General features: G+C 39.1%; 1 protein-coding gene and 1 pseudogene across 1 annotated transcript in view; both read left to right on the forward strand.

The window, feature by feature from the left end:
- Positions 1-404: 404 nt before the first annotated feature.
- Positions 405-23,191, forward strand: part of LOC114025806 (queuosine salvage protein-like) — a 37,495-nt gene continuing 14,708 nt past the window's right edge. Inside the window, exons 1-2 of the mRNA XM_027839335.1 lie at positions 405-903; positions 3,266-3,525. Coding sequence (XP_027695136.1) covers positions 567-903; positions 3,266-3,525 — 597 coding nt within the window. The 5' untranslated portion in view covers positions 405-566. The remainder of the gene's footprint in view (positions 904-3,265; positions 3,526-23,191) is intronic.
- On the forward strand, positions 15,997-16,886 carry LOC114025668 (annotated as a pseudogene).

Here is a 23,191-nt window from a genome sequence, read left to right on the forward strand (position 1 = left end):
CATCCCAGTGGCCCCTGATCACCATGGAAACGGGCCAGGGCGCTCCAAACTAAGGCTGGCCAAGTTCCCGGCGGCTGCGGGCGATTGGCCGAAGGAGCGCTTGAACCGGAAATGGCTCGTCCTCTCCCTCCCCGCCGCCCCACCCTCCTGCAGTCCCGCCCCTCCCCCTCACGGAATGCGTGCAATGCACGTGGTCCACGGGGCCGCGCCAAGCCGCTCCTCCCACGTGATCTCCTTCGCCCTGCCCGGCTCCCTCCGCCCCTCCGGTCCGTGCTCCTCCCCACCGACTTCCCCTGAAGGGGCGGGAGAGCGGGCCGTTGGAGGAGGGACAGTGGTCGCGCGCCCTGCCCGTTAGAGGCCAGCTTCCACTCGGGGGAGGAGAGGGAAAGAGGGAGGGTCCTGGGAGCTCGAGACGCCGTGGCGGGGAAAGGAGGAGGATCCGGTCAGGGCTGGAAAACTGCACGTGAGCCGGTGCAGTAAGCTTTGTGCAGGGCGCGCTAGCGGGGCTCGGGGCGTTGCTTTGGTCGTTTTTCCTTTCCATTTTACAGTCCCGGAGGACAGGCGCGATGGAAGCCCCCTTACCCCCTCGGGAGTCTGCGGAATTCGTGGCGGTCCGTAGCCAAGATGTGTTTGTTGAAAAAGGCGGAGTCGATCGAGTGGCCGAGATGCTGCTGGAGAAGGTCCCGGGCCGAGAGTTCGGCTTGGGGGGCTGGAAGTCCTTGCACGAGCTGAACCCTCAGGCGACCGACGAAGATGCGGTCAACTGGGTGTTTGTGGTGGACACTCTCAATTTCTCCTTTTGGTCCGAACAGGAAGATCGCAAGTGTGCGGTGAAGTACAGGAGTAAAACGTACAGCGGGTACTGGGCCCTTTGCGCTGCGGTCAACCGAGCCCTGGATGAAGGTTAGCCCCGGGCCTCGGTCCGCATCGAGGCCGAGGAATGAAGTTATAAGTAGTTCAGATATAGCTGTATAAGATAAAACTATATAAGGTGCGGCTTGGGAGAAAGTTAGGGGGGTGAGCAGAGGGAGACCCTAAGTTAGGCTGAGCGAAGGGCGGCTCTGCAAGTGGAAGGGGCTGCTGTCGCTACCTTGCCCTAATTTTGACACTTCCCAAAAACCTCGTACTTAAAATAAGATCGATCAACGAGTATTTGTTTTTTAAGCACCTCCTATATGCTAGGCACTGTGCTAAGCCGAAGTGCAATAAAGGGCACAAGTAGGAAAACATTACAAGTTTTCTGTTACCTGAAGTTACATCCGATATGATAAAATCAATAGAAATGCTTTTAAAATAATAGAAGTATCATAAATGATGTCCTATTGTAAGGCCTAAGGATAATAAAAGTGTAGAGCAGAGACCCACAATTGGCATTTTGCCAGTGATTTTGTTGTTGTTGTTATTGGTGTGCTTTTGGTGTGAGTTTTCTGTAAAATTTATTTGGTTTCACATAAATGTTTCTAATAGAGCGTGGAAGTATACAATGTTTCATTTGCTATTGAAGGAGGTACTTTGGCATTTTTATTGTGAGTAGCAAGTTCCAAGAGTCAGTGGTAGCTTCGTGGATAATTAGGTATGGAGTCAAGAAACCTTGAGTTCATACCCCAATTCAGATACTTGTTGGCTGTGTAACTCTGGACAAGTCACTTAACTTCTAGGACTTCTGCTGGGTAGAGGGAGTTCTAAGCTCATGAAGTCATAGGCACTTAAAAGATTTGAGTAGTACAGTGTAATTGTTATAGAGGAGACATCAGAAAACCTCTAGGCCTGCCTTCTCTTTTTACAGATGAGGATACAGGCCCACAGGTAAGAAATGCTCAAGGTCACAATACGTAATAAGTAGCAGAGCTAGAATTTTAACCCAGGTCCACTGATTGTCAATCCAGTCAGTACTCTTCCACTACTATCCCACAATTGCTCCATATTCATAATTTTTTAAACTTTTCTATCAAGCATCAGTATTTAATATAGCATAAAACGCAATAAAACACTAAAGCTGTTTTTGCATTTGTAAAATCTTACTATGGGACAGCTAGGTGGCCCCCCCCCCAAAAAAGAAAGAAACTGACACCCAGAGATTTGGTTAAGTGTCTCAGCCAAGGTCACATAAGTGATAGAGGTCTGAGCTCCCAAGTTCACTGCATTCCCAAAGTACTACTTGTGTCTGAAGAATGCGTGGGAATTTTGATAATCCTTGTTTTGATTCAAAGTACCTTCACTACAGCAAGATGACTAGATTTAATCAACAATTTTAGAAAAAGTACATTGTTATTGTTCAGATATAACTATAATTTGTATTCCTTACAACTATGAGACATGTATGTTTTAATTTAAGAAAATATATATACTATATATTTGAAAGTAGTGATTTACCAGGTTTCGCATGTTGAAGGCACTAAGGCTAAATTCATACCTCAAAACTTTCTGGACCTTAGAGTTCCACTTTCAACAATAGTTCCACAAGGAGACAAAGAAATTATATGAAGTTGAATCATGACTCTTTTCTAATCATTTATATTTTTGACTAGTGAAAGATAAAAATAAATACTTTCAAATGCAACATATTCTTCTCAGTAATAATTTCAATGCAACAGCTACTAAAGCAAGGAAAATGTATTGAGGAGGAAATATAAAATTATGGACATGCAGGCCTCCAAATGTGCAAAGACTGTTTAGTAAGATTTTTATTTTCTGGTGAGGCAATTGGGGTTAAAAGACTTGCCCAGGGTCATAGAGCTAGTAAGTGTTATGTGCCTGAGGCTGAATTTGAACTCAGGTCCTCCTGACTCCAAGGCCGGTGCTCTATCTACTGTGCCACCTAACTGCCCCATGGGTCAGTTTCTTCATCTCTAAAATGAGAGGTCAACTTCTAGGTACCTTCTGAAGTCCTTTTCATCTCTGGCTTTATGATTCGATAGACAGTATTACATTTTGCACGGTTAAAATAAATGAAAAACTTCTCTTAGCCTTCAGTACCACTTGTCTTACAAAGATTCCATTCAAACTAAAAGTCACATTAGCTGTTTTCAGAATAGGTACCCAGGAAATTTGGGCTCCCTCTGCATATGAATAATTTCTTGGTAGAATTTATTTTGCATTGCATTTATAATTTAAGATTGGAATTTAGGTTTGATTAGGATCTTAACAAAATACTGAAAATAGAACTTAGGATTTTTTTTGTTTTCATATTTATGTAAAGGTCTTAAGTTGTTCTTTGAATTATCTTTTTTTGTTTTTGCTTTTCTTCTCCCCTCATCCCCTCAAGGAATACCCCTCACTAGGGCGTCATTCTATGCCACAGTTACTCTTGATCAGCTTCAGCATATTTTGCATTCTGACACAGATGTGCCTATGCCTTTGATAGAAGAGAGGCATCAGATTCTCAATGAAACTGGAAAAATTTTACTTGAGAAGTTTGGAGGGTCTTTTCTTAATTGTGTTCGAAAGAGTGACAAAAGTGCACAAAAACTCCTGTCCCTGGTAGTTGAAAGTTTTCCTTCTTATAGAGATGTGGCTGTATATCAGGTGAGTTGGTTTTTTTTTGAGAAATTAAATGCCCATCTAAAAATTATCCACACTATTACTGTTGTATTATGGAACACTTCTCAAATTTACAGTGAAAATTTAACTTTTAAAGGACAAAAATGCATTTGTAAGCAGCTACCTTGTGCAGTAGATAGAGTGCTGGTCCTGGATCAGGAATACCTAAGTTCAAATCCTGCTTCATACATTTACTAACTGTGGACCTAGTCAAGTCACATAAACTCTCTCAGCCTTAGTTTTCTCATCTGTAAAATGGAGGTAATAATAGCACATATCCCTCATGGTTGTTGTGAGAATCAAATGAGTTAATATAGGTGAAATACTTTGCAACCCTTAAAGCATTATGTGGTTGCTACTGTTGTAATAATAATCAAAGATTTTATAATTAATTTTTAATTTTAGTCCTTAATTACCAAAATACTGTCCTCAGTCCTTCTATGCTTTCTCTGTAACTTGGTAATCTCATCATTCACTACCATGGCTTCTGTTATGACCTTATATGTATGAACTTCACTGTCATTTGAGAAGGGGCCCTAGAAGTCACAGAGTCTTAGCTCTTTCGTTTTACAGATGAGGAACTGAGGTCTAAAGAGATTTAAGTGACTTACCCCAGCTCACGCAGGTGGCAAGTGGCAGAGCCATGCTCTTTGCACCCAGGTTCTCCAGCACCAAAGTCATTGTTTTTTCCACTGTAATATGTGACTGCAATCTCAAGTTTTAGTCCAGCATTTCTAGTTTCCTACTGGATAGCTCCTCTTGGCAATTTCACCATCAAACTCAATATGTCTGAAATGGAAATCATTGCCTTCTGCCCCCAAATATTTTCTTCCTTCTGATTTCCCCCTTTCAGTTAATAGTGTCATTTTCTTCCTGGACTTAAAAACTATCATGTCAGTCATCTCTGATACTTTCTTTTACCTTCTTCCCAAACCCCCTCTCCAATCCAATTAGTAAGCATTTGACTTTTGTCTCAACAGTGTCTGTTGCATTGATCTCTTCTTTTATATTCCCACTGTACCACTTGTGAAGTTACACACCCCGTTCAGCTCCTGATGACCACTCATCACAGCTATTGCAGTAGACCTCTAACTGTCCAGAGTCTCACTCTTTCTATCCATCCTATACGTTACTGTCTTGAATTATTTCCCTAAATCTCAACTCTTATCCCTCTATTCCCAAAAACCTTCTGTGGTTCCTCATTGCTTGTAGAATAAGGTCCATACTCTTTAGCACAGCCTCCAAGTCCCCTGTCACCTGATTGCAGTCTTGTTTTTCAACTTTTGTATATATTTATCTTATGCTTTCTGACAAATCAAGCAATTCACCATGCCCTGCCATGATGGTATGCTGCACTACTTTGGCTAATTCTGCTCCCTTTGTTTGGGAGCCCTCTTTCCAGCCTGTCAAAATCGTTCAAGGCTTAAGACTCAGATTCTGCTTCTGTCATGAAAGTCTTACCCTTGCCATCAGCTGAAAGTAAACCCTGCTTTTTCTATCTGGCCATAGCTCATTTGTGACAATTAACTCATTATGCCTTTTGTTATATTTATCCTCTCCTAGATATAAACTACTTAAAAATAGGGACCATATTATCTTAATCTTCATATCCTCCACCATACCTTGCCAGATAGATGTCTGATGCTTACTTGTTGAATTACGTTTTAAGTTAACTTAATTAAAAATTTTGTCTTAATTTAGATAGCATCTAACTGGAATAAGAATCTAAATTAAACTTAGTTAAAGATTTACCTCTACAAATGTCTGAAGCTTAGTCAGCATTTTCTTAATCTTGAAATAATAATCCAATTTCTATTCATGAGTAATTCTGTGTGAACAAAAGGCAGTAACAAATTTAGTACTAAAATAATTAAAAGTTCTATTCTGTTTCCTATCAATATTGACTGACTTTCTCATCCTTGCCTTAATTTGTATCTCTTGGTTCTTTACTGGTTTTTACCCCTGCTTGTTTTCTCTAGTACCATATTGAATGGAATCTAAGATAAATCTGCTTAATACCAAATTGCTCTATAACATATAGTATTATAATAAGATTCAAATGTTTTTCTACGCGGTGCATTTTGTTTAATACTTCAAAGTACTTTAACAATATTTAATTTTATGGAGAAAACAAGATGTTCGCTCGAGTTATGTTACTTATAAAATTGTTGGGTTTTTTGAAAAAATAATGTTTTATTATTTTTCCAATTACATGTAAAAACAATTTTTAACATTTAGTTTTTAAAATTTTGAATTCCAAATTCTGTCCCTCCTTCTTTCCTTTCTCCCCTCTGTGAGGCAGTAAGCAATTTGATATAGGCTATGCATGTGCAACCATACAAAACATATTTCCATACTAGTCATGCTGTGAAATAAGACAGAGAATAAAAAAAAAAAAATCACCATGAAAAAAATAAAGTGAAAAAATAGAATGCTTCAATTTGCATTCAGACTCCATTAGTTCTTTCCCTGGTGGTGGATAGCATTTTTCATCAAGAGTCCTTTGGAATTGTCTTGGATCATTTTATTGCTGAGAATAGCTAAGTCATTCAGCTGATCATCATATAACATTGCTGTTACTGTGTACAATGTTTTCCTGGTTCTGCTAACTTCACTTTGCATCAGTTCATGTAAGTCTTTTCAGGTTGTTTTTTTTTTTAATTGATCATCCTGCTCATCATTTCTTATAGCACAATAATATTCCATTACAATCATATACCATAACTTGTTCAGCTGTTTCCTGATTGATGGACAGCCTCTCAATTTTCAGTTCTTTTCCACCACTATAATTCTAGTGCCATAGCACCAGAAAGGACCTCAGAAAAAATGTCTTAAATTAATCTAATACATAATAAATACTTTAAATCCAGTCTCATAAGTTGGACTAGATCTGATCTACAAATTGAGAGATAACTATATTTTCTCCATTGTATTTATTGATATTGAATATTGTCCTCTTTCTGACTTGATCATTTCATTGCTTTTTCAAGGTCATTCCAAATTTAGTGATGGGTTGTTTTTTTGTTTTTGTTTTTGTTTTTTTTTTCAACTTATGAAGTAGCAACAGCTCTTATTGGCTTGGTGGTGCCTACGAAATTATCAGCTATAGCCCTTGGTCCAACATATATGCTGTTGTTAAAAGTATTAGATATTTTACAAAGGGCCTTCCCTCTTAGCCCTTCATGTATCCTGGGGCCACAATGGTTGTGGCCTTGCAATGACTTGAGCTAAATTTTCAGAGACCTCAGGATGTGGTAAATTTAAGACATATTGAAGTTCTGTTTGCTTTTAGTTGTCATAGATTCTGTTGTCATGGAATCATGGATTCCCAGTATCATGGAAGAAAGGAAAGAAGAAAGCAATTAAGTTTTATAGATGAATCACTCTGTTTTAGAGTTCAGTTCATCAAATATTTAATGAAATCTATGAAATCAATGAAAATCTACTATATCCCCAGAATTGTGCTTTTCTCTTGCTTTATGTATTAGATACATCCCTAAGAAATTGCATGTAAATGATTTTTTAAATAAATAATGTTTTAGATGTAAGCACATTGAATTTCCTTCAAGTGAACCGCACTGTAAAGGGAACATTGGTATATTGAATCATTCATCCTAAATCCCCTCATATTCCTCATTTCCTGTTCCTGTTGAGGGTGCTACCATATTTCCATTCTAAGGTTTGCAACCTCAGAGTCATTCCTTAGCCACCCAGTCATTTGCCATGTTTTGTCAATTTACTTTCTTCAGTATCTCTCCTGTTCTCCTCTTATACCACAACCACCCTAATTTAGGATCTCATTAACTGTCATTTGTACTACTATAATAGCTTGTTAATTGGTTTCTCTCCTTCCATTTTCTCCTTTTTCTGACATCCTACACAGTTGTTAAATTGAGATTCTTAAATTACAAATTTGAACATGTCATTCCCCTGCTCAAGGGGCTTCAGGGGCTCCTTACATCCTGCATTACAAATTCCTATTTGACACTTGAAATTCTTTGAAGTGTGGCTTTCAACTTTCTTTCCCGCCACACTTCAAAGTAGTAAATTTGTCCTCTATGGAGTAATACATCTCAAATTATCAAAGAAATCAAAAGAGGAAAGTCAATCAACCAATAAACATTTATTAAGCTCCTCTATGTGACAGATACTATGCTAGGTGCTCGAGATTATATGCAATATACAGAAGCATGCATACACACACACATAAGTCATATACCCATATATGGAACAATCTCTGTCCTCAAAAGATCTCATATTCTTTACATTCTACTAGGAGGGTACAACATGTTCAAATATATACATATATATATATATATATACACACACACACACACATATTTGCATAAATACAAAGTGATTTAAGGAAGGACTAGAGCAGCGGTAGGGTAATCAGCAAAGACCTCTTGAAGAAGACAGCATTTAAGGGGGAAGACCTGTGTAGGAAAGAGCAGCCAGGTGGTACAGTAGATAGAGTGCCAGGGCCTGAACTCGGGAAAACTCATCTTCCTCAGCTCAAATCTGGCCTCAGACAGTTAGTAGATGTGTGACCCAGGGCAAGTCACTTAACCCTGTTTCCTTCAGTTTTCTCATCTGTAAAATGAGCTGGAGAGAAAAATGGCAAACCACTCCAGTATCTTTACCAAGAAAATTCCAAATGGGGTCACAACAAGTCAGATATGACTGAAAGATGACTGAAGAACAACAATAATCTGCATGGGATGGATTCTAGATCCAGTGTAAGCACTCCGTCAATCAGGGCTTAGAGATAAACCACTGTACTGAGAGACTCCCCTAGAACTGCCCTGAGCTCTTGAAACAAGAGGGCAAAGTGAAAATAGAATCAACCAGTCATCTCCTAAAAGAAACCTCGAAACAAAAATTCCCGGGATTATAACCAAAATCCAGCACTTTAAGGTCACAGAAAAAATACAAAGTAGACAAAAAGTTCTGTCAGTCAACAGTCATGACACCAAAAGAAATGATTAGTAACTTATTTTATTACAAGAGAAAGCTAAAGCACTTGCATGTCAGAACTCTTTAAACTGTATACAAAGGAGCCTGCAATACTGGCAGAGCCTTGGGTATTTAAGGGTTACATCAAAAAGGGGAGTCATAGAGGAGGGGAATAGGTCCAGTCTCCTCCCCAAGGGGAGGAAAAAGGGTGGAGAAAAGGAGGGGGGGAAAGAGTGAGTAGAATGGCAGGAGCAGCATCAGCCCCTTCTCTCTTACCTCCTTTGGAACTGCCAGATCATGCAGGGAGAATGTCTTGCTTATCTGAAAGTATCTATCCCTGCTTATCCCAGCTGCACAATTTATCAGTCTGGGTCAGACTGACTGGAGCTAAATTTGTGGCTGACTCAGCTTCAAGGGCACACTGAGAGTCCTGTTAGTGTTCAAAGTAGCAAATTATGTCCGCTGGGCAGTGGGGATCCTTGACTTGTTTTAGGCCTCCTGCGTACTCTGAGTCTAGAGTTTTTGGAAAATATGGCAATTCAAGAAAACAAGTTCAGGGGACCCCTCCACAGTTCAAATAAACAATGAATCACAATAAAGTTTACACAAGTCTTAGGAGCTGCCAAATATAAAGAAAAATAGAGTTTAGAATATGATATTCCAAATACAAGGGCTTCTAACGAATGATAACCTAACTGGCAAGAGTAAGTATAATCCTGCATGGGAAAAAAAAAGGTGACCTTTAACAGAAAAGGGGATTTCCATTCATACCTGAGGAAAAGAAGGTTGTTGATTCTTAAAAGGAACCCAGGATTTCAAGAGATGGAGATGACAAGGGAGAGAATTCCAGGTATAGGTTAACAGCTTAAGTGGAGGTGCGATATGGAATATGGTATATTAAATAAAAGTATGCCAAGTCTGAGTTAAAATAGAGTGCAGTGGGGAAAGTGGAGGAATAAGTGGACAAAGCAAAGAATCTTTCTATTTTATAAACTAGAAATGAAGGTGTGGCTAAGTGACATCCTTACCTCAAATCACAATATAATTTACATCTCTAGACTTTGAAACCATTAGTTTTTCTGCTGCTCTATCATAATGTGATTTTTCAACTCCTTTTTTCATTATACTTCTAAGTAAGATAACCACATAGCACCAAACCTGGGAAGAAATTATTTTGGGTGTTCAGTGGTACTGTAACAGTGCTGGGACATAGAAGCATACATTTATTTATTTATTTAATTTTATTTTTAGGCAATTGGGGTTAAGTGACTTGCCCAGGGTCATATAGCTAGTAAGTGTCAAATGTTTGGTCTGAGGTCAGATTTGAACTCAGGTCCTCCTGACTTTAGGGCTGGTGCTCTATCCACTGCACTACCTAGCTGCCTAGGAGCATACATTTAGAACTAGAGGCCATCTAACATTAGGGAAGGAGGACTGAGAGTGACATGATCAGACCCATGCTTCAGGAAAATCACTTTGGCAGCTCTTTGAAGAATGGATTGGAGATACAGAGGGAGGACCGTGAAAGGGTTATTGCATTGGTCCAGAGGAGAAGTAATAAAGACCTGAACTTGGGTGGTGGTAGTGTGAGTGGAGAAAAGGGGACTTAATCGAGACAGTGTGGATATAGAATTGATAAGAGTTGGAAAATGATTAAAGATGTATAAATTAGAATGGCAAATCAAGAGTGATGCCTAGGTTTTGAACCTGGGTGACTGGAAGGATGGTATTACCCTTGACAGTAGCAGAAAAGTTCAGAAAAGGAGTAGGTTTTAGGGAAAAGATAATGAGTTCCATTTTTGTCATGTTTGTGATGATTAAAGAACATTTAGGTCAAAATGTCTAATAGGTAGTTGGTAGGATGGGACTAGAGAGAAAAGATGACTCAGGAGAGAAAGTAGAGCTGGAGTGAGAGAATATAGACAGAAGGAGAGCTCAGGAGAGAGCCTTGGGGGAATCCTCCCAGTTTCTGGGTGGGTGTGACTTGGATCATGGTCTGGTCTAGTGGAGGAGGCTGAAGCTGACAGACGGGTAGGAGGTAAGATAAAGGGTGGGGAAGGAGGAGAAGACATATCCATAGATGAAAGTGAAAGTCATTAAATACTTTCTTAAGTAAACAATAATTGACCATACTAAGGTCTTTTTAAAAATCTGCCCTTCAGCTTAGAATAGCTGTACAGCTTCTCTGAATTTTTGTTTTGTTTTCATGGTTCAGTGATAGAAATGTAATGAATATAAGAAAAATAAGTATGTACATTGAATCAATCATTTAAAAATAAAGAGAAGCTCCTTTAGTTTTTGGTCAAAAAAGCCTATGGTGGTCATTATAAAGTAAAAGGAGAAGGAAAGGAAATAAGCATTTATCTAGCGTAACATCTATTGTGTGCTGGGCACCATGCACTGGGCGTTTATCATGTCATTTGATCCTCATTATAGCTCTGCAAAGTAGGGTGCTAGTATCTTATTATCTTTTCCCAAAAACCTTTCACAGTTGATGAAAGGGAGGCAAACAGAAATTAAGTGACTTGCCCAGGGTCACACAACCCTTCCACTGTTGAATCTATGATCTTATGATCATAAATTGACTCGATTTTTTTCCTCCTTGGTCTTAAAACTTAATCTGTATGGCTGCATTTGTCCCCACCCTGTATGGCATAGTCTACTGTTATGATTTCTACTTGAAGGTAATAGGGCTTAGGCCATGGGCTTCCTAAGCTTTGACCATCTGTAATACCCACATTTCTTCTAAACCCTATTTATTGACTGTTGAGAAAGAAGAGAAAACCTGTCAATGACAGTTGGATTACACTGTTAATTGGAAATCAAATTTTTGTCATAGGTGCACTTGGACCATATAGGGGGTCCTAAAATTCTGAGTATAATTCAAGGTAATTGAATCTTGAACTGCCCTAAGACTTTTGGGATACCTTGTGTATATAGGAATTTTTGACAGAGAGGGAAATCCTGTGATAACAGATATGAATCTAAAATAGACTTTTTTATATAGAAATACATGCTATGTTAATGGTGAGTGTTTTCAGTTATGTCCAACTCTTTGTGACTAAATAAGCATTTATTAAATACTATGTGCTAAACATTGGGGATACACGCTCTCCTCCCCCAGGTCCCTGCCCTCAAGGAGATTACATTCCATGGGGGAAACATACATAGAAAATTAGTACAAAATATATGCACAAATAACTTCCAGGGGGAGGAATTACTGAGAAGACTCACAATAGGCGTGGCACCAGGCATGAGGTACAAAGGCAAGAGGTGAAAAGTGAGATGTCACATATATGAGCAACAAATGGGACAGTTTGACAGATATATAGAGTATGTAAAGCAGATTAATCTGTACTTAACTTAGATAAATTAGAGGAGCAGCTACATGGTGCAGTGGATAGAGCACCTGGAGTCAGGAGGACCTGAGTTCAAATGTGACCTCAGACACTTAATAGCTGCCCTGGGTAAATCCTTTAATTCCCCCCCCCCCCCGAAAAAAAGAAAGGTAAATTACAGCCAGATTGTAAGAGGCTTTAAAAGCCAAATAGAGGGGTTTGTATTTTATCCTGAAGGCCAGAAAGAACCGCTGGAGCTACCTAGGTAGGGGAGAGCTCTGTGCCTTTAGGATGATCAATTTGGCTGCTTTGTGGTGCAGTCATTGGAGCAGGGAGAGCTGCAGGTAGATCAATTAAGAGACTATTATAGGGCCAGCTAGGTGTCACAGTGAATAGAGCACCCGCCCTGAAGTCAGGAGGACCTGAGTTCAAATATGGCCTCAGACCAAACATTTAACACTTACTAGCTGTGTGACCCTGGGCAAGTCACTTAACCCCAATTGCCTTAAAAAAATTTTTTTTGAAGAGGCTATTATAGACTAGGCTAGAGGTGAAGAAGGTCTGAACAAGCATGGTTGTGGTGTGAATGGACAAAAGCAGTCATATATGATATATTTTGGAGATTAAATTGATAAAATTTGGCAACTAGTTAGATGAGAGGGAGGAGGGAAAGGCTTATTTCATCATCTCAAATGGAAGTGACTTTAGTCTCATCAGATATGATAGCATTTTGTGTTCCATTTGTGTGTTTGTCATATCTGCTCTATATCATGTTTACCTGTCTGCATGTCTTATTTTCCCCTAGTAGATTGAAAAACTTCTTGAGAACAAAGATCATGATTTTGTACTATGTTCTCCCATTGCCAGAAAGGTGAATTTTTCATAGTAGGCACCAAATGTTTGTCAAATGAATGAGTACATTCATAAATTAAATTCCTACTTATTTCTTTTGTAAAAGATAACTTTTTATTAGTATAAGTAAAACCCTCAATTCTGGTATTAGTGTTTATAAAAAGTATTGATCTAATCCCTGCTTCTCAATATGAGAAATGTTCAATCTTAATGTGTACTTGGAGAAATTCAGAGAGATTATTCAGCAATTAGCACTAATGAAGAAAAATTTAATTCAGATAAGAAAATGATTAATTTGACAGATGTGGCAGTTTCCTAATTAATGGATTTGCTTCTGTAGTTTGTGGCCGGGCATATCAATAAACATTTAAGTTTGAGTTCTTTAGTAATTTGATTTTTAACCATCATCATCAACAAGCATTTATTAAATGCTTACTATGTTCCCAGCACTGTGCAAGTGCCGGAGATAACAAAGAAAGCAAAAAAATATGATCCCTGCTCTGAACAGGCTCTATATTCTGATAGAGGAGACAGCATGTAAACAATTGTGTATATACAAGATGTATACATTGTAAATGGGAAGTAATCTCAGAGGGAAGGCACTAGCAGTGGGAAGTGACTGAGGCTGTTTGCAGAAGATGGTATCTGAGCTGAATCATCAGTGAATTTATCTCTAAACATTGGATTCGTGACTCTCATATTTGCTAGTGGTTCTGGCAACTTACTAAATTATATTAGCTCGTAGTCATAAGGTTTTTCTATTAACAGTTAAAAATGTTAGAGGGGAGCTATTTTGAATAAGCTATATTTACCGTCCCCCACTACAGTCCTAATTTGATACCTAATCTTGGCCTGGAGGTGACCCTGGCTTCTTAACTAAATTTAGAAGGTTTCATCACAAGGTTAGCTCACTAGCTAATGCTTTTTGGGGTGGGGAGGAGGGGAGACAGGTGGAATAACATCTCATGAAGACTACTTAGGATTAGAGAAGTCACTTTCAGTATTGGAGGGGGCACAGTCATACCAATGAAATACGGCTACTTGAAGTAAAAATATTTACAGTAGCAAAATTATAGAAAATACAAAGAAATGTTATTTGGGACTTAATAGTGTTTTCAGTGACATCAGTTATAATTATGGAGCAAAAACTCTCTGGATGTTAGTTTTCCTCATCTGTAAGATGAGAAATTTAGACCAAATTTCCCAGGTGCCTCTCCTTTTCCCTTCCCCTCCCCTAAGCCAACCAGACACAGAAATGAGAGCAGTACCTTGGCCACTGCAACTCCATCATCTGCCCCACTAGCTGCTGCACTGAAGTGATTAGGCAGACTTTTGAACTTGCTGTTCCCTCATTTCTCAGGTGCCTCAGAGAACTAACCAGGGCACAAGCTGGTGTAGCATTTCAGCCCCTGCCACTTCAAGATGAAACATTTCTCAGAGTGTATCCAGAACTAGGATGACTTCAAGCTGGGTGAGGGATTCAAGGAGGAAAAGAATCAGTCAGCAATTATTTATTGGGGATACAAGTACAAAGAATGAAATAATCCATACATGCAAGGGGCTTACGTTCTAATGAGGGAGACAAATACATAGGTAAATATATGCAACATTAATATAAGTGAATAAATAGAAATATATGCAAAGTAGTTAAATGCAGTGTCATTTGAGAGGGAAGACACTAGCAACTAGAGAGATCAGGAAAAGCTTCATGTTGAAGATGATGTTCAAACTATGTCTTAAAGGAAGAGAAAGACTGTTAGGCAGAGGTAAGGAGGGAGGAGTGTATTCAGGGGTATAAGATGCCCAGAGCAAAGGTATGGAGACGAGTATATTGTGTGTGAAGAGCAGAGAGAAGACCAGTTTGGTTGAATTGCAGAGTGTGGGAGGGGGAAATGCAGTACAGGTTTGCAAGTAGATTAAGAATGAAAAAATAGGGGGGCAGCTAGGTGGTGCAGTAGATAAGAGCACTGGCCCTGAAGTCAGGAGGACCTGAGTTCAAATCCGGCCTCAGACCAAACACTTGACACTTACTAGGTGTCTGATCCTAGGCAAGTCACTTAACCCCATTGCCTAAAAATAAAAAAAAATCTTTAAAAAAAAAGAATGAAGAAATAGAAAATCATTCCTGAAGATTAAACTAATTAAGCATAAAACCATAATTGACAGTGAAATAGTAAAGTAGGCCAAGACCACCAGTAACTTTGTATCTTTGGTTGTGACCAATACCTCTTGTTTCAGATCTGAGATGGAAGGTGTTCCCATTGGAGATTTGTGGGATTGTATAAATTATTGGGACTAGGCTATGTGGTCTCATCAAAATGAGTGGTTGAGATGTTAAGTCTTAGTAAAAATAGCATCTTAAGTTGTAGCTAACATTTCAAATAAAGTGATTTCTTTTTGGATGTGGGAAAAAAAAATGAGAATTTTGAACTAGATGATCCTCAAGGTCATTTCCATTTCCAGCTCTAACGTTTTGTGATTCTGTAAACATTCCTAAAAGCATTTCATGAGATAATAATCAGAATGCCAGTAAGACATGAGTGTTAGAAAGTTATTGATTTCAAGATTTTTCCTAGTTGACTTTTGTGTTGTTCTCTATCCATTCTCCATCATGTGTATTTAATGGTTTTACTTTTGCAATACATAATGACACAATGATTTTGGGGGGGGCAGCTAGGCAATGGGGTTAAGTGACTTGCGTAGCGTCACACAGCTAGTAAGTGTCAAGTATGTGGTCTGAGACAGGATTTGAACTCAGGTCCTCCTGACCCCAGGGCCAGTGCTCTATCAGGGGCGCCACCTGGCTGCCCCCTATGGCACAATGATTTTTACCTGTGAGCTCCACCGTGAAGCCTCTGCCTCTCAGCACCCACACTGCCACTGCTTCCTCCAGGAATCACTGACTCAGCTAACTCAGTCTGTTTAATAGATCTTAGTAAGCACCGACTCCGTTCAAAACATTTTGCCTATGTAGTCTATAATTTATCAAGCAGCCAAGCATCAAACACTTACTATGCACAAGATATTGTACTAAACACTGAGAATACAAAGAAAAAAGAAAAAAATAGCCCTTGCCCTCAAGGAGCTTCCATTTTAATGGGAGAAACAACATGTACATACGTAAGTATGTAGGGCATAGCTACAGAGTAGATGGAAGTTAACCTTAGAGGGAAACGAACTAGAATCAGGGGGGATCAAAAAAGGCTTTGTGGCCTTTTCTTTTCCAGCTCCTGGAGAGTCTGCTGCTAATGGCTGAGGGTCTGAAGTTTGGAAGCTTTTCCTGTAGCTGTTTGGGCCCCTAGCCGTCAACATGCCACAGAATGAATACAGAACCAATAGAGTTACAGCTAAAACGGTATGGCTACCACTTGGATTACCATGAGAAAAAGAGAAAGAAGGAAAGTCAAGAGGCTTGAGAACGTTCAAAAAAAGTGATTGGTGTAAAGGCCAAAATCTACCATAAACAGTGTCGTGCTGAGAAGATTCAGATGAAAAGAGAAGTACCAAGCAAAAGAATAATAGGGGCAGCTAGGTGGTGCACTAGATAGAGCACCAGCTCTGGAGTCAGGAGGACCTGAGTTCAAATGTGGCCTCAGACACTTGACACTTAATTAGCTGTGTGACCCTGGGCAAGTCACTTAACCTCATTGCCTAGCCAAAAAAAAAAGAATAATGAAAAAACTCCCCAAGGAGCAGTACCTGCATATCTGCTGCATAGAGAGAGACAATCCCGAGCCAAAGTCCTTTCCAACATGATTAAACAGAAACAAAAAGAGAATACTGGTAAATGGGAAGTGCCCTTGCCAAAAGTTCATGCCCAAGGAGAAACGGAAGTGTTAAAGGTTATTCGTACAGGAAAGAGAAAGAAGGAGGCTTGGAAGAGAATGGTTACTAAAGTCTGCTTTGTTGGAGATGGCTTTACTCAAAAAACACTGAAATATGAAAGATTTATTAGGCCAATGGGTTTTTGTTTTAAGAAGGCTCATGTAACTCATCCTGAACTTAAAGTCACTTTTTGCCTACCCATACTTGGTGTGAAGAAGAATGCCTTCTCACTATATACAACTTTGGATGTTATCACCAAAGGGACTATCACTGAAGTAAATGTGAGTGAGCTGGGCCTTCTGACACAAGGAGGCAAAGTTATCTAGGGAAAATACACACAAGTTACCAACAATCTGGAAAATGATGGATGCATAAATGCTGTCTTCCATGTTTGGTTGACTGATTGAATGAAGTGTTACATGTTTCACAATTATTCAGGATTCTACAATATATCAAGCAAACCACAACAGTTACTACATTGAACAGTTACAAAACAAAACCGAAGACTCAGTTCTACACATTGGTTGTTTTGATTTGAGATTAATTTGGAAAAGAGATGAAACACTATTTTCTATTCTTGTATGAGACTTTTTGGAGTGGCAATTAAAAAAAGCTTACAGCTAAAAAAAAAAGAAAGAAAAGAAAGGCCTTGTGTATGAGGTGCCACTCATCATGTGGCATTAGAACTAAGTTTTGAAGGAATCTTTAGAGGAGTCAAAGAGATGGAAGTGAGCAGGGAGGGTATTCTAAGCATGCAAAGATAAGCAGTAGATCTAGCAGGGGAGATAATACTACACAAGTCACTATAATGTAAGATGAAGTATAAGTACATAAATAAAGTGTGAGAAAGGTTCTTTGTGTTCTAAGGCAGGATGAACTGGGCTTTGAAAGGAGGCTTAGAATTTCAAAAGTTAAGATAAATATTTTTCTCTCTTGAGTAGGGAACCAGATTTATCTGGGACCTATGCACTACTCATGGGGCATATGTGACCCTATCTGAAACGGTGGAGATGGATATAAACTTTTAACAATGATAAACAATAATAATAATGATAGCATTTACATGGAGCTTTAAGATTTGCAGAGTACTTTACAGATATTACCTCACTTGATCCTCACAACAACCCTGGCAGGTAGGTGCTGCTATTTTCCTCATTTTACTGATGAGAAAACAGAGGGTAAGTGATTTGCCCATACAGCTGATATACATATACATGAATATATATGCCCATACATTTGATCATAGAGCTAGTGCCTGAGGTAATATTTTTTTTGTTTAAAAAAATGTTTGTTTTGATATTTCCTGTTTCTTATATCACCATAGTATGATGTGTCTCTCCCCCCCTTTCATCCTAGAGAGCTATCCTTTATAACAAACAGAATGTTTTGGAGAGGGGAAAAAAAAGTCAGCACAACTGACTGGAAAAGTCCAAAAATACGTGCAAACATGCTGTAATGTGGACCTTCCACCTTCAAGAAGTAGCAGGTTGGGAGTATCTTCTCATCTCTCTATATTTGAGACTCTCTTGGTCTTTGTAATTTTGTTACATTTACTTTCGATTTTTTGGTGTGTCATTGTTCTTTCCATTTACGTTGTTGTAGTCACTGCATATTGGTTTCTTGTTCTGTTTACTTCACTTTGCATTAGTGCATATAGATCTACTGTGCTTCTATGTATTCATCACATGCATCATTTCTGGGGTTTTTTTTTTGGGTGAGGCAATGGGCTTAAGTGACTTGCCCAGGGTCACACAGCTAGTAAGTGTCAATTGTCTGAGGACAGATTTGAACTCAAGTCCTCCTGACTCCAAGGCCGGAGCTCTATCCACTGCACCTCTAGCTGCCCCATACATCATCTCTTATAGCAGAGTAATATTCCATTACATTCACATAGCACAATTTTTTAGGCATTCCCCACTTGATGGCCTTTGTTTCAAATTCTTAGCTCTCACAAAAAGTGTTGCTATAAATATTTTGACTTATACGAGGACTTTTTTCTTAACGATGGCTTCCTTGGGGAATAAACCCAGTAATAATCTCTGGTTTAAAGGGTATGTGACATTTTATTTTCACAATTCCAAATTGCTTTCCAAAATGGTTGTCCCATTTTACAGCTCCACCAACAATTTATATTAGTATGCTGGTGTTTTCACAACCCCTCCAACATTAGCTGTTGCCATTTTTTGTCATTTTTACCAGTTTGCTGGGTGTGAGATAAAACCTCAGGCTTATTTTGATTTGCATTTCTCTTATTTTTAGTAATTTGGAGCTTTTTTTTTTTCAGAGAATTTTGATACAAAGATTTTTTTCTCATTTGACCACTTCTCTTCTTATCCTAGATACATTAATGTTGTGTGTGCTGCAGCTTTTTAGTTTCAAGTTCTTGTGCTGTAAACACAATTATATTCTTTCAGTTACTTTTAATCTTTTTTAAGGTAGCCTTGTTCTGCCTGGCTCTCTTCCTCTCACCCCATCACCTCTTTTCATTTGATACCCCTTTCCCTGTAGGATTTTGTTGTTCTTTTTTTCTCTCCTGCTTTTATCTGGATATATAATTCTTCCCCCTCTTACTTCCTCTGTCTTAGTCAGGTAGATTCTCCCTTCCTCTCCTCCCTTTCAGCTAGTCCGGTTTATTAGTTTTTAAATTTCATTTTTTGTGTGCCTTTCCGAAAAGGATTTCTCACTCTTCATTATTCATCTTCTCTTTTGGTTTACTCTAGACCCTCATTCTCTAATGTCTATCCTATCTCTTTTCTTCATTCAATCAAAACTTCTTTGGTGTCCGTTTTAGGGTCTCCCCTCTAGGTGGTTTCTGCTCCTGCCTTGTAGTACTTACTCCATGTGTTCCCATATTCCATTGTATTTGGCTCACAGAACAATGCCAATTATTGCAGGTGTCAGAGAGGACACTGTGCCATTGGAGGACCCCCAGTCACCCCCAGAACCACTGTACCTTCTCTTGTTGATCTTTTTTCTGTATTTGCCTGGAAATCTCTTTCCTGGGTCCATGCTCCTCTACTCCTCCAGGTGCCAGTTACCTCCAGGGATTCCTACTCTCCCCTCTCCCAAAACAAGTAGACTTTTAAAGCTCCAGATCCCCTAGGCCTCATCCATTGTAAGGTCCTCATCTCCTTTCACCAACCATGTCTTCTTTTTTTTCTTTCTTTTTTTTAATTAATACATTTATTTATTTATTTTTAGTTTTCAGCAATCACTTCCATAAGATTTTGAGCTCCAAATTTTCTCCGTCTCTCCCCTCCCCCTTCCCCAAGACAGCGTGTAAATTGATATAAGCTCAACATATATATTCATATTAAACCTATTTTCACATTAGTCATGTTGTAAAGAAGAATTAGCACCAATAGGAGAAACCATGAGAAGGAAGAGAAAAAAGAGAGAGAGGGAGAAAGAAAATAATATGCTTCGATCTGTATTCAGAGTCCATAGGTTTTTTTTCTGGATGTGGACAGCAGTTTCCATCATGAGTCTTTTGGAGTTGTCTTAGATCTTTGCATTGCTAAGAAGAGATAAGTCTATCAAAGTTAGCTATCACACAGTGTGGCGGTTACTGTGTACAGTGTTCTCCTGGTTCTGCTCATTTCACTCTGCATCAGTTCGTGTAAGTCTGTAGGTTTTTTTTGAAGTCTGCCTGCTCATCATTTCTTTCTTTTCCTTTTTTTTTTTAAACCTTTATTTATTTATTTATTTATTTTTGGCAAGGCAATAGGGTGAAGTGACTTGCCCAGGGTCACACAGCTAGTAAGTGTAGAGTGTCTGAGGCCAGATTTGAACTTAGGTCTTCCTGAATCCAGGGCTGGTGCTCTATCCACTGTGCCATCTAGCTGCCCCTGCTCATCATTTCTTACAGCCCAAAAGTATTCTATCGTAGTCATATGCCACAACTTGTTCAGCCATTTCCCAGCTGATGGGCAACCCCTCAATTTCCAATTCTTTGCCGCCACAAAAAGAGCTGCTATAAATATTTTTGTATATGTGGGTCCTTTTCCCATTTTTATGATCTCTTTGGGATACAGACCTAGAAGTGGTATTGCTGGATCAAAGGGTATGCACAGTTTTATAGCCCTTTGTGCATAGTTTCAAATTGCTCTCCAGAATGACCAACCCATCTCTTTCCACCCACAGAAGCATTCATTCATAGAAGCATTCCACCTCCAACCCCTCCTTTTCAGTGCTTCCCTCCCTTCTCACCTACATCCCTGTAGGTTCTTCTCTTTCTGAGACTACAGTGATCAATTTTCCCCTCATTGCTATTCCTTAATTTGACCTGGGTACATCACTCCTCTCTATCCCCCCTCCCCACCTCCCACCCTACCACCTATGTGCCCTTCCAAGTTGTAGTATCCCACACACACACAAAAAATTTGTTTTACCTGTAGTACACGGTGTTACCAGGTTCTGGCCAAACTACTCCCTGCCTGCATCTTCACTGTTTCCTTTGTCAGATTCCCACCTTCACCTCTGTCTCCTCATGTACATTTAGAAAGATGTCTCTTACTAGTCTCCTTGCTGTTGTCATTACCTGCTGCATTTATTCATTCCTCTTGCATTTCTGTTGTTTGGGGTGTTCTGGGGGGGGCAAATAATCTCTTCAGTTCTGGTTTTCTTTCTTAAAATGTTTCAAACTCTTCTTTACTATTAAATGTCCATCTTTTGGTCCCGTATGGTTAAGCTCAGATTTGCAGGATAGATATTCCTAGTCTGTATCCTGAACACATTGTTCCATTCCTTCGTCCTTTTTCTAGGGGGTATAGAAGTCTTGTGTCATTCAAATGTCCTTTCCCTTGTCTTTGAAGATCTTTTTCCGAGTGGTTTGTAGAACTTGTTTCTAAATTGAATTGATAAATTTAGCCACTATGTGTTTTGGAATTTGCAGCCTTGGGGCTTTTTTTGGGAAGCGATTTGTAAATTCTCTCAATTAAAATTTCATTTTCTAAGTTCTGGGTACTTCTATTATTTCCTTCATTATGGTGTTAAGGTTTTTTTTTTTTTTTTTTGTCCTGTCATGTTCTGGGAAACCTGTGCAGCCTATGTTTGAGATCAGTGGGTTTTGCTTGCATAGTGAACATATTTTCTTTTCTTTTTGTTTTCGGCTTCTCTTCTCCTAGGTTGTCATTCATTTCTGTGTGTTTGCATTCCCAATGTATTGTTTCTTTTGTTTCTTTGCCATTGCAGATCCAGGTTTTTCTATTCTGGTTGTTACTTTTGCTGTTTAGGACATGAATTCTGCTCTCATAATTCTCATTTCTTTTTTGAATCACTCAGGAACAAATAGCATGTTGTGGTTCTATGTTCTCAAATTTCATAGGGTCTTTTGTTTCATCAAATGTTGGATCATTTTGTAGTATTTATTTTGCAGTATTTATTCACAGATGCCTGAACTGGGGGCCACATTTCTGCTGTTGTTACTGTTTTTCTTGATGACTTATCTGTTTATGTTCAAGATCTTACAGATTTCACCTTCCTGAAATCTTTGGTATTTTCAGTCTCTTCCCCCCCACCCCCCACCATATTTTCCTTGTAACTCACTTACCTCACTCTCCCCTCTTCTGTGGTTTCCCTGGGGGTTGGATCTCAAAGCATCTCAGCCTTCTCCCATGTTAAGAAATTCATGGCTCACCCACCTAGGTCTCTGTCCTAACTGATTGTTGGGTGGTTAGAATTGGCCCCAGCTGGTGGGGGGGGGGGCAGGGAGAAATCCTTTCTGACGAAAATCATTACTGCTATTTTAAAATTCTTTGATCGTTGAATGTGAGACCCCTTCTAACATGATTTAAGAAGCTGTACACATACAAGCAAAGTTATTTTCCTGTTGATGATTTTTTTTCTTTCGGTGAAAAAATGGTAGAAATCTAATTACTGTTTACTTCAATGTTATATTGCAGTAAAAGTTTTAAAATAACCATTGCATATTTGCTTTTGATGTATCCCGTTGTGAACTGAGCACTTTTGGGGCCAATGGAGAAATGTAGCATTCACTCTCCCTTCTCTCTCCCCTCCCCTCAGCTGAAATGTTTTGAGTTCCAACTGCTACCTTTTTTCCTGATTAAAAAGCTGATACAGTATAAAATTGAAGGAAATATTTCAAAACTAGTTTTCTGATGCTTGTACGCTTTCCCCTTTCTCATGCAGGAGTATATGGCCAACTCAAGCCACTGGCATTGTATTGCTTTCTTTATTAAAAAAAAAAAAGTGCATAGAACTGTCTCCAGCAACTTTTCTTCTGTTAGAACAAAAAGGGCAAAACCTATTGGGAGGGTTGGGAAATGGAAGCTGGTAAGATATGAAACTTTGGAAAATAGACAAACAATCAAGGTAACTCATGGCATATTAAAAGGAAAATCTTAATAGCAAAAAAAAGAAAAAAAAAAAAAGTGGCCCCAGCTGGATGCTGTGCGCTTTACCTCAAGCTTGTGGAGTGCTGCCCCAGCTGCCCTGGGTTTCTCAGTTCTCTAGCCCAGCACTGGCACTTCAGTGCTTTGAAGTGCTGGTACTTCTGGGTTGCAGTCCCTGGCAGACTTTTGCTCCTGAAGGATTAATGCAAAACGGGTATTGAAAAATAAGTGTTTGGCTTAGAAAAGAAGATGCCTTGAATTTTTAAAAATCTCTTCAGTGTTGTACTTCTACAAAAAAAGTAATCTATGAAGTGCTTCCATGACCTT

This window comes from Vombatus ursinus, unplaced genomic scaffold (genome assembly GCF_900497805.2).
Source record: "Vombatus ursinus unplaced genomic scaffold, bare-nosed wombat genome assembly UNPS02014832.1, whole genome shotgun sequence".
NCBI classification, from domain to species: domain Eukaryota; kingdom Metazoa; phylum Chordata; class Mammalia; order Diprotodontia; family Vombatidae; genus Vombatus; species Vombatus ursinus.